At 38.0% G+C, this 11867-nt stretch overlaps 2 protein-coding genes across 3 annotated transcripts; one reads left to right on the top strand and one right to left on the bottom strand.

The window, feature by feature from the left end:
* The first annotated feature begins 388 nt into the window (after nt 1–388).
* On the top strand, nt 389–4117 carry LOC105050340 (uncharacterized). Its single transcript, XM_010930313.3, has 2 exons — nt 389–1749; nt 3749–4117. Exons 1-2 carry the CDS (start codon nt 817–819, stop codon nt 3755–3757), a joined length of 942 nt encoding a protein of 313 aa, XP_010928615.1. The 5' UTR covers nt 389–816; the 3' UTR covers nt 3758–4117.
* Nucleotides 4118–5381: 1264 nt separating this feature from the next.
* On the bottom strand, nt 5382–11125 carry LOC105050341 (glutamyl-tRNA reductase-binding protein, chloroplastic). Of its 2 annotated transcripts, none has more exons than XM_019852367.3 (5): nt 10681–11125; nt 10436–10516; nt 9886–9990; nt 6908–7057; nt 5382–5798 (listed from the first exon to the last, which is right to left on the bottom strand). In XM_019852367.3, the coding sequence occupies exons 1-5, from the start codon at nt 11080–11082 to the stop codon at nt 5571–5573; spliced, it is 966 nt and encodes a 321-aa protein (XP_019707926.1). In that variant the 5' UTR covers nt 11083–11125; the 3' UTR covers nt 5382–5570. The 2 variants fall into 2 exon arrangements, with proteins under 2 accessions (XP_019707926.1, XP_010928616.1); XM_010930314.4 differs by having other exon boundaries at nt 5382–5795; nt 10681–11122.
* Nucleotides 11126–11867: the final 742 nt, after the last annotated feature.

Here is an 11867-nt window from a genome sequence, read left to right as displayed (position 1 = left end):
GAACGACCAACGTAGAAAATAATATATGGCCGAATCAGGAGCTGAACAATTTCCCTGATTTGGTGGCGGGCCCCAGGCACCATCTTCCACCATCCGGTATGGTTCTTCTTCGGGAACGCCAACGGCTACAACGGGACTTCAAGTCCATACATGTAGTACATAATGCATTCCGAATCTTGAAGTACACGTTTATGTCCCTGGTCTCTAGTTTAAACGCTCCCATCCTCGTTGCAGCGGCGTTGATCCTCACCTGCTGACGAGAGATTCCACTCCCGCGGTATTGCCCTCTGACAGCACCGGCTACTGACCTCCGACGGTCCAGATTCCTCCACGTGGCACCAATAGCAGGTCAGTGCTGCTTCACAGCGATTCGCCGATGCCTTCCTGTCTCTCCCTCCGTCCTCCTCCTTTCCCCTCACTTCCTGCCTCTCTCTCGCCCCCACCCCAAACTTCAGAGAAGGAGAAGGAAAGATTCAGAGGAGAAGAGAGTAATAGATGGCAACTACTCCCCAGATGAGTACGAATTCTGATTTCTGGCTATCTTTTGGATTCAGTTTTCAGTGCTGAGCTTATGTTTTTAGTCCTTCGGTTTATGTAAAAATACCATTTTTGTGGGGAAGTAGATTAGTTTTGTTGGTACCATAATCCCGTTTCTTGCGTTAGAATCATTCATAGATGGTGTTTTTCCACTCAAAATGCCATCTTTTAGAGAGCCCATGTTTCGATTTGCTTTCAAATCCTGAAAGCTGACGCTTTTTTTAGTATGATCCCTGGTTTTCTACTATATCGGGAGGCCAGTTCTCGCATTCACACCCGATGGATAGCGCCCAGGGAGGCAGCAATCACCTCCCTGCTGGCCCAGATCATTCTCTCGTGCCGGCGGCAACAAGGGTGCCGGACAAGGGGAAGCGGGATGAGTGGAGTGAGAGCGGTGTGCTGTGCTTACTAGAGGTCTATGAGTCAAAGTGGCTGCTTCGGAACCGGGCGAAGCTGAAGGGGAGTGACTGGGAGGACATAGCACGCCAGGTGTCTGCTCGGTGCTCCGGGATGAAGGGGCTCAAGTCCCCTAGTCAGTGCAAGAATAAGATCGAGTCGATGAAGAAAAGGTACCGGGCAGAGTCTTCCGCTGCTCATGAACCCAACTCATGCTCTTCATGGCAGTTCTATGCCCGTATGGATAGCTTGCTGAAAGGTACACCAAATTGCGCGGCTCAGCCCAAATCCAATCATAATATCAATCTCCAAGCTTTGCCAAAGATGGAGAACGAGGTCGAAGTCGTGGGGCACTTGCAGGATAGCAACCAAGATGATGCATCGAACACATCGCCAGTTGATGTTAAAGCTGTTAACAATGACAACAGTGATAAGAAAGAGAGTAGGGGTGATAGCGATGGGAGTGCGCCGAGAAGCAAGGCGGTCAATGCTGAGGAGAGGACAGGGAGGGTTGGCAATCCATCCAAGAGGAGGAAGGAATCAGGAAATGAGATGGCGGATAGCATTAGGTTGCTCGCTGAATCGATCTTGAAAATTGAGCAGGCAAAGATAGAGATGTACAAGGATTCTGAAAGGATGAGGGCTGAGGCAGAGATTAAGCGTGGGGAAATGGAGCTCAAGAGGACAGAAATTATAGCAAAAACCCAGTTGCAGATTGCGAAGCTTTTTGCAAAGAAGTCACAGGGGAGAAGCAGTAAGAGTGAGGGCTCATCTTTAAGAACTGAATTGGATATGCTACCAAGGAGAGATGTAACGGTCAGTTATATTCTATGCTCTTTCCTTGATGCTTTTTAACTCTTCGGGCAGCTGTTTTCTTTCCAAAACAATGATAATATAGGTTTGGGTTTCTCAAGTATTCAAGTGAGTAACACAGTACAAGGCCTCCTTGCACTGCTTCTTTTAATGTTTTCCTTATTCTCAATCTATGATTCTTGTGTCCCATCTATGTTTGATGGGCATGTCTGAATCGTTGGTAGGCATTGTGAGAACTTTCTCAGTTTGTACTGAAACAAGTCATATAATCATTTAAAGATTGAGTTGTAAGATGGTCTTTTTGTGCATCGTTGCAGTTTGACAATGAAGGTAATATAATCTTTACACATAATTTACTGACAAAAATAGAAGCAACAATAGTAATTGTGACAATTACTTTGAGTACCATTAAATTAACAAGTTGTTCTTGAAAATTATTTTTGCTAGTTCTGATTACCAAATCCCACTGCTTTACTTTCACTAACCTAATTGTTGTTTCTAGTTCTGCTATACTTTGAGTACACCCAATAATTTTATCATCATGTGACCAAGAATATTCACATGAAAAACATGAAGGTTGCCTATGGATAGTCTCTTCAGTTTTAGGACGTACTATGAGTCTGAATATACCAGTTGCAAACTTTTGTAAACTACTTTTAGGGGTTTGTTACTGCTTTGGAACTTGGCAAAAAATATGATATTCCACTAGCTTCTATGAAGCCCAAATGTTTTTCTCAGATTTATGTTAAGGGGAAAAAAATCTAAGCGCAATATTACCAACTCAGCAAGGTGCTTAATCATTAGAGTGAAACAGTAGTCTGGTGATCAGAAATGAGACCAACAATTCTAGCTCTTTTAATGGAACCAGCGGCAATTTACAACCTGTCGCACATACAAGCTTGCAAAGAAGATGAAAACTGATTTCCATTGCAAATGGCTAATGGTTGGCAGATTGAACGTAATCTTTTTGACGTTGGTTTTAAAGCCTGTAATAATCCCATGCTCTAGTACCATGGAACTTAAGGAGCAAATGCTATATCTCATTATTCATTTTAGTGATATATTAACAATTACCAAGGATAAAGAACACTGTCTGCCAGACAATACATCACACTTGATATTGCAAGTTTTCCTTGTATGACCTGTAACTCATAAAACCATGTGCAGACTCATAAATAAGAAAAAAATAGCAAATGCTTGTGCTGTATCTTATATGAACTTGATAGACTTTTCTACCAGCTCTCTGTGATAGAAACAAATGGTGAAATTGGAACTGTTAAGTCCAAAAAAAAATAGGTGGGACAGTACATAATAACATCAGTTGTGGTATTGCTCAATGAGACATTAGCTGAGACATTATCTGTTTCATGCACAATACTCTTCTGAGATATGCTACGCTGAGGACTCAAATTCTCTTAAGTTTTTATTGATTTTAGGACCTTAACTTGTACCTTGTCATTCTCTTTGTGGCCTAATGAGTCTTCTGTGCTGAGATAACCATTGATTTCCTTATCCATATCATATTCCCAGCTTTCAGTGTGAAAGTTTTCTTCCTTCTTGCCATTGGCTATGATACATTTAACATGGGTGCACTAAGGTTCCCCCTTCTTTAAAATTACTGTTGCACCTTTAAATGCAGCTTGTTCAAGGACTTGGACTGCATATATGGGCATGTGATTTTGCAGAACCTTGATCAATGAGGTCAGCTAGTGAAAACTATATAGATGCATTTGCAAGTTTTGCCTAACATTATTGGGCTCTTAGAAAATGGCAAATGGTTAAATAGGTGAGGAGAGATGTGTCCACTCCCTCAATTTGAGACCAAATGGGTTATGTAAAGCTAGTCTTAATATTTTTAGCTTCAAGAACTCTTTGATTTTCTGTATGTATCCTTATGTTTGTGTTAAATCTCTTCCATATTGTTTGAAGACTACATGTCCGAATGATATACATTCATGAATCTGATGTGGTAATGGTGACATTGGGTGTCAATATGTTTCAGGATGATTAGCTGCATGAAGTGGATTGTGTTCAAAGCAATGGTTCCTGTCATGTTGTTCACAGAAGCGCTAATATCCATTGATTCAATCTCCAATAATTCTGTGCTGTATATACCGATGTATCAATCAGTGTGTACTATCAATAATACCAAAAACTGAAGGGAGAATTTAACTGCCGTCAAAGGCATACCAAGTGCAGCAACAGGCTAAATAACTAATAAAATGGTGGCTAACCCTTAAATGCTGAGGACATTTTTTAGCTCTCAAAAGGTGCATGGCCTTCACCTCTGTAAACCTTGCACAATTATGTGTCCTGGAAAACAACGGCAGGTAGCTATTCTCTTTGATTGGTGATGTCCTTTGACTCAGAATCGGCCATTTGTTTTGTGCGTGTTGGCGAAATCTTATTGCTGCATCGTGAGCTATTTCGCAATATTATTACAGCTTAACATTATTCTTCCTTTTCTTCTTCTTGTTTTCTTCTTATATCTCTCTTGTTCCTTCTTTTCTTTTTTTTTTTCTTTTTTCTTTTCTTTATCTCTTTATTTTTGCTTTCTTGCATTATTGCTTTTGTTTTTCTTTCTTTTTTTTCTTTTTTCTTTTTTTTTAATTTTTTCTTCTTTCTTTTTTCCTCAAATTTAGCATACATTCCTCAAATATGTCATTTATTCATTAACCTTTTTTATCAAATTTAAATGGTACCTGTTAGATTAATAATATCCTTCCTTCTACATCAATCCTTAGTCAAAGGTGAATGTGTGTATGGATGGGAGGTGTACTCCTTTTTATTTTTACTATAGTTTCTCAATAAACAGAGTGTGTATCAAAAGCTGTTATTGTCTGTTCTAGTTTATCGATCTAATGGTTTTGTTCTTTCAAAAGATGTTTAGGATAAATAATTTTTTTTTATATAAATTAAAATTTTTTTTAACTCACAATCAATAAAAAATTAATGATGTTCTTCCATCTGTACCATAATAGTATTATCTAAATTTAAGATAATAATATAAAATCATATCGAGCAAGTCGACGTATGTTTTGATTCACTTTGCCTCCCAGATCTAAAAGCAGAGGGCCCAAATTGATATGGCTGACTTTTCGGCATTGTATTTTTGACCGCTCCCACGAGTTTAGGATTAGAGGGCCTATTGTCATAGCAACTGCCAGTTTGGCTATTGTCGAACAATTAACCATTTCTGTTCTTCTTATTTATGAGATCAATCACCTTACGGTAGTTTTGCCTAATCTGAGATAATGTAGCCATAATTGATCATAACTTATTTGAAGTCGTTTAATTCTTTTAGTGGCTGGATCATCATAATCTTTTACTAAATAGTCAAACTAACTCTTTTAGTGGCTGGATCATCATAATCTTTTACTAAATAGTCAAACTCGGTCTCATTCTCCCCTAGACGCCAAATCACTTCTTTAAAGTATAATCCTAGTTGACATCACAAATTAATCACTTAACATCCCGATAATGGAACCAAAAAATGTTTGCATATTTTAAATTTTCTCTCGTGATCTACCTGGGTTTAGTCATTTTTTATGTTCTTCAAATATCTGTGAGTGAGGCATCCTTTTTGAGGTTTTTTGATTATCAAAGTAAAAGCAAAACAATGATGGTGCTTAAGATTGCTGGCGAAAAAAATTGAATTTATTACAAATCGAGTGTCTTTCACCAAATAACCCCATGATATAATGCCACTGACGAAAATATAGGAGTGAGAAAAAAAAAATCCATAAATCTCTGTGCGTATCCGTACAAGCAATGATCAAGCTCTTAAAACAGGATATAGAAGCCGCAATAAGAATCCACACCTCCTACATTATCTTCTTCAAGAATGTCACCTTCTCAAAGTCTGGAACAGCATAATTCTTCTCAACCTCCCATGCAAGATGAGACATGGAATTAAATGATGATTTCACACCCTTCTCATCTGCAACTTCTCTTGGAAAGGGGATTCGGGCTGCAAATACCCCTTTCTCAGAATAAATATGCAAGTCAAAACCTAGCCTATCGACCCAAATCATCTTTGCACCTGTTACCTGCTATCATGAAGAAATCACATATATTAGTTGAAGCAAGTTTGAGGATGCAGGCATTGATTGGATATGGAGAGATTACAACTGGCGCATCATGCAATCCTAAAAGGCTAAAACGGCTGTAAGAAGAAGAAAAGGCAAGCATTGTGATTAGCGATAAATTATACATAATCCTTACATCTAACAGAATGCAGACTTTACACATGGCACCAAACTAAAGACTTGAAAGATCTGAATTTTAGGGAATGCATTATCTGCTGAAATTAAAATATTGCTTCTTTTCTCATTAATTGATAGGAGAAATTATTAAACACAAGAAGTTATAGCTGGTCAAACCTAGGTTCTGAAGGGAGGGTGATTCGCTTGCTTTGTACCATTCAAGCAAGAAAGTTCGCATTATTTGCCTGCTGCAGTAAAGACAAAGGAGGCTAAAGGAGAGAGAATGATCCCGTTAGCTTAACAGAGAAGATAACAGAGTTTGTTAGCACAGTCTATGCGGCAGTTATCTAAATGTAATTGAACGATGAAGTGAGCATCCTATGTTCATGATAAAGCACCTAACTGGAAATGTATAAAATGATTCCACATGGATTTTTTTGCTTTTATCGATGTATGGTTCTACTGGTGAAGGTAAAATTTTAGGTGTATTTCATTTCGTCTGTTCTCTGCAGCTGACAGGAAACTCACGTATATATATTTCTCTAGAAAGAAATATGAGAAAGAACTGGTGTATATCTATCGGTAAAAATAAATAAAGAAGGTTTGGTTACTTCCCATGGAAGGTGCTAGATCTATGTTTTTGCTTTTCTGTTATGTGATGCTAGTAATGATAAAAGCATAAACAATTGATAGGGAACTGATGCAATTTCTCATAGATATGTAAAATAATTAACAGCTGTTTCACTGACTATGTTGAGAAATTGACATAAAACCTCACTGGATCTAGGAAATGATGTCAGCTCAGTGAGAATGATTAAGTTGGGAAAATAACTGAATATAGCACATACCACAAAGTGGTTGATGAAATCTTTGCACTTATGATAGAAGAAACCTAGATGTGCATAAGCATACATAAAAACTTTCAAGAATCTGTCAAGTTGTCAATAGATTCACACCTGAAATCCTGACTCCACATAAACATTGCATAATCGCCGAACATCTTCAGCATGTCTGAAATTCATCTCCTCCACAATTTTTTCAGCAAAGTTTCGAAGAGGATCAGGGACTGCATTCATATACTCTGAAGAGGTCACCCATACACCATTCTGGAAAGAAATTTAGCAACTCAAGTTTAGAAGTCATTCTAGCCATTATCATGCAGAAAAGCACAATCTGAATGAAGAATGACCGAAGACCATCAATGATTCTAACAGTCAACAGAAGATGTGCATCCAATTTGCATAGAAATGATAATAGCCACAAAAATATAGTTAATTAAAAGAACTCACATGTATTTGGTACACAATAGGAAAATATCACTGCCCATGTTGTAGAGCCAACAATCTTTTATAAATGGAGTCAGATCTATGTAGATGGATTCACATAATATAGGCAGCAATCCATGTGCTGAAAATCTACAAAATCTACAACTTCTATTAAACAAAAATGCTTTTGCTAGAATGATTTAGCAGAACTGTGAGGCTGTCTTTGTTTTGTTTTTTTTTTTCAAAGAGGAATGATTAAGCATTGCCAATGGCTTGATCATTGGGATTAATAAGAGAACATTAGGAAGCATCCAAGAGCTGTCATCCAGGTACATTGTCACGATTTGAAAAACAATGTAGTAGTTTTAGAGCTATAGGTGTGTGATTCTAGTTCAGTAACTGCGTCTTCCAATATTCCCCTTTCATGATCACATGAACATCCTGGATGTCTCCTAGTAGAGTCTGGGCTTCTGAACATGGAGTACAATGCAGTTGTCAATAGACATTCCATTACCTAATCCAACAGTCAACAATTACAGATTAAAGGGTTTAGTACACTAAAACTTTGTACTCACAATTTCAGAGTTTGAAATCATTCAGGCAAAAACACAAGCAAGTTCTAAGAAAAAAGAGACTGAGACTGGATACAAAAGAAATGAAATTTATTTTTAAATTTTCGGATTAAATAACATTAAGAAATTCATGTCACTAGATGCACATACGCAAGCAGTGCAATATGACAAAGCCAGAAAGGTAATAAGCTACTACAAAAGGATATATATGAAACAGTCGACATTTTTTTGGGCACATCATGAGTCCTTTTGTTAAGCTTGCTAAGATGATTTACGTTTATAGAGAGGTTACTGTATTCCTAAGTTAGCATGCCATTTACACCCTTAACCGAAAAGGTGGCCCCAGGAAAACTCATAGTGACCACATAGAATTGCTAGGATTATCCACAAAGAACCAAATCAAATTAGAAGTGAACAAAATAAGAGTGATGTTCCATGATTCTTAGTTTGTACTCTACTTTAGGACACCCAGAATTGTTTTAGGTCATATTTTGGTAACACACAACTGTCCACTGGCACAGACAAACAGGCAAAAGCATATGCACATTCATACACATGCATGGACACAGGAATTCACAGGCAGGGGGAATCTTAAGATGAAAGAAAGTTATTGAAACTTATTTCTCAAACTTCCAAAATCATCTTTATTTTCTTTCAAAAGAGAGAAAGTTAAGATTTCCCCAATGGATTGAGAAGTCCACCTTCTTCTCAATAAATTAAAGTGCAGAAATGCATTTCATATCTTGATCAAACTTGCAGCTCAGAACTGAAAATTAGACCAAATTCTTAACCCTTTGATCTTTATCCTTGGTGTCACCATGTTTCCATCTTTCACGAAGACCAAAAACCTAATATTCTTCATTCCCCTTCTCTGATGTCAGCAAGGCAGTCCAAATCTGTTCCATATTTAAATCTAGACAGGGCAAAAGAGCTTAAGAGTCCAGCACATTGTGATCCATTTCATGAATCAGTAAGAAATTAACAGTATGAACTACATTTTGCAGCACGTAGATCTTAAACTAGAGTAGTCTAAATCAAGACATTTATTTTTGAAAAATCAGTTGTGTTGTACATATCAATGTCAAGCAACATGGATGAGTCATGAAACCGAAAGATGCCACAATTACAAAATTAGTATCCAATGCTAGTGTAGCAAATATAGGGCAAATTGATGGAGAATTGAATTTGATTTTTGCCCATGTAAAGGTGAACAATAGACATTCAAGAAGGGACTTAAGTTATTGAGAGACTAAGAAGAAAAGAAAACCTAATGTTGGGTGGATGGAAGTGAAAAAAGATTTACAGAAGATTGTTACAACAATTGCATATTGTCACACTACTTTAGAAAGAATGCATACTATAAAGGTTTCTTAAACGTGATGCAAAAATAAGCCACAGCTCATAGGTGTAATTATCATATAAACTACATAAATATATGCATTCACGTCATGTATCATCAGTAGCATAGTTTGTCACACAGCCCTATATCGTGCGGTATAGGGCATACCGGACCATACTAGTACAGTGTCTTGTACCGTACCAAACTATATACCAATATTGTAATAGGATGGTGCTGGTACGAGGTCCAATACCAAAACAGCAAATTTTGGTTGGTAGATTATTAGCTTAGAATGGAGGAAGTATATAGAGATGAAAACTTACAAGATTGCTAGAATTCTAGTGATGAGCCAATTCACAGAGGTAGCTATAAAACCCAAGGAAAAAAAAACCAGAATTGCTTTTTTTCTTCTAATGAGGATTTGACTTGCTACTTTTAGCTCCTATAGATGGGAAATAAGGAATTAAATTCACATGCTTTGTTTTCATAATGGTGGTGGTCAGCCAAGTCGACAATGCAGACCATCTTAAACAAGCTGTTTTAACAAATATCTTAAACTCCACGAACTTGATATAGCAACGGGTAAAGTGGTTGCAGAATTAATATGTGAAGGTAAGAAGAATTATTAATTTGAAATCCACTAAAAACTTTTCTCCACAACTTCACATATAATAAAAGTTAAAACAAGGCAGTAATTCATATAAGACTTAAAGAACATTGCTGATTAGAACAAACAAGTCCAACAGTTCCATGCATACCTCCTTGAAATCTTCCATGTGAAGCACCCGCTCTATCGACATTAAGTATATGAGCTCTTCATTCACTTGTTCTCCAAACTGCTTCTCCCATTTCATACCAAGCTTCTAAAAAATGTGATCAAGTTTTGAAAATTAATTTATTGAGAAGATTTACAAACAAATTTCTAATCAAGCATTGCAATTTAAAAGCAAATTTATCCAAATGGTGACCAGTGAGAAACTCAGTAGCAAATACAACACCAATAAGGTTGGAAATTAGTGTCATTAAATGGATAGCGCGGAAGCAGAAAATAACATTAATAAATGGCATTCAGAAATTGAATGAAATTTATCCCGCTCATGTTCTTATCCGAATTGCATGCAAAAAAGAATTTAGGACAGACATACACTGTTTAGAATCCAATTAAACTTTTAATAGCAATCAAATGCCAAGAAAGGACAAATGATCAAGGAACCGGCTAAGAAATTACTGATATCATGCTTAAGCACGCATGCAATTCTGAACAGCTCACGGATCAAATAAAAAATAGGTGAGGATAGAAAATGATACCTTCAGAAGAAATTCATCGTCAGATTTGCTCAGGCTTCCAAGCAGCGTGCACTGTGGAGTCCGCGATCCACTCTGCTCAAACTGTAATCACCAAAAATGCACAGAGAAACTATCAGAAAGTTGGAGAAAGGTTTACAGTTCCGATGATTTATCAAGTCCTCATTTTCATACCAAATTATTTCATCTTAAACCAATCCAAAACACATAAAAATTCAAAATTTGGACCAAAGAAGAGAGGCCATGACCTGTACGTGGAAGCTGGCCCTACCGCCGATTGCAAACAAGCTATCGGGCTGGTTCAAGCACAGGGCAGGGGCACCCCGAGGATCGACGACAAAGCGGGCGCCGATGCCGAGCGGGCACCCTTCGGGGGTTAGCGTGGAGAGGGTGCCCGTGGAGGAAAGCTCCATGATGGTCCTCGAGACCTCGGCCGGCGAGAGGCGGCTTCCCCGGGGCTCCCCCATGGTGGGGGGCGCCTCGGTGGAAACGGAGACAAGAGAGCATCGAAGGAGACGGCGAGAGGAGGGGTATTTGAGAGTAAAGAAGCGATGGGGACAGCAGAAAGGGGCGTTCTTTGGGAGAGAGGGGGTGGGGAGAGGAGAAGAAGGGAGGGTGGAAGAAAGGAGGGCATGGGGAAGGAGAGGCATTGTGGGAGGAGAGATGAAGAGGGAAAGCGAAAGAGATTGGGAATTAATTGGTGAGAGGAGGCTAATAAAGAGAAGGCGGATTAGACGTTGGTGGAGGAGTTGACTCGGGGAGAGTTTTCCCGAGTTGCCTGCTTTGCCCGAGTCTAGGTGAGTCGACTCAGTTTTTGTTGGCAAACCCGGTCAACAAAAGGGTTTGCTGGCGGGAGTCTACTAGCCAGTGGATGCTGGTCTCTCTGATCACGAACACAAATGCCACCAGGTGCAGGAAAGAAAATAAAGCATATGGCTGCTGTTTGGCTAGATCTGGCTTTAGAAGCATGGAGTCTCCATCCAGAGAACCAGGGATAACAGCATCTTTAGAATAAAATTTTAATCTTACTAGCATTATGATCATTAATAGTTATGCGCATGCAGAAGACCTGTGCCAGTCCCACATTTTTCCTGATTTTTTTATCAAATTTCCACTCATCTTCGTTCTTTAAAAAGGAAAAAGTAATAAAGGTATAGTTTATGTTGTTGTATAGGGACAGTCGACCTTTATCATTCGACCTTAAATGTAAAGATAAAAAAAAATATATATAAATTCATAAATATCTTCCTACAAATCTAATTATTATAATATCAATCTTATATCTTTCGTATGATCTATTCTTTTCTTGATTAAGATTACAGTTCGCTCGTGATGCTTATGTAGCATATAATATAGAGATAACAATGATGTGATATATAATATATATATATAATTTTTAAAATGATTAAACTTCTAAAAAAAAGATCAATAGAGA

This window comes from Elaeis guineensis, chromosome 8, assembly GCF_000442705.2.
Source record: "Elaeis guineensis isolate ETL-2024a chromosome 8, EG11, whole genome shotgun sequence".
NCBI lineage: Eukaryota > Viridiplantae > Streptophyta > Magnoliopsida > Arecales > Arecaceae > Elaeis > Elaeis guineensis.
This window is presented reverse-complemented; position numbering and strand designations above follow the sequence as displayed.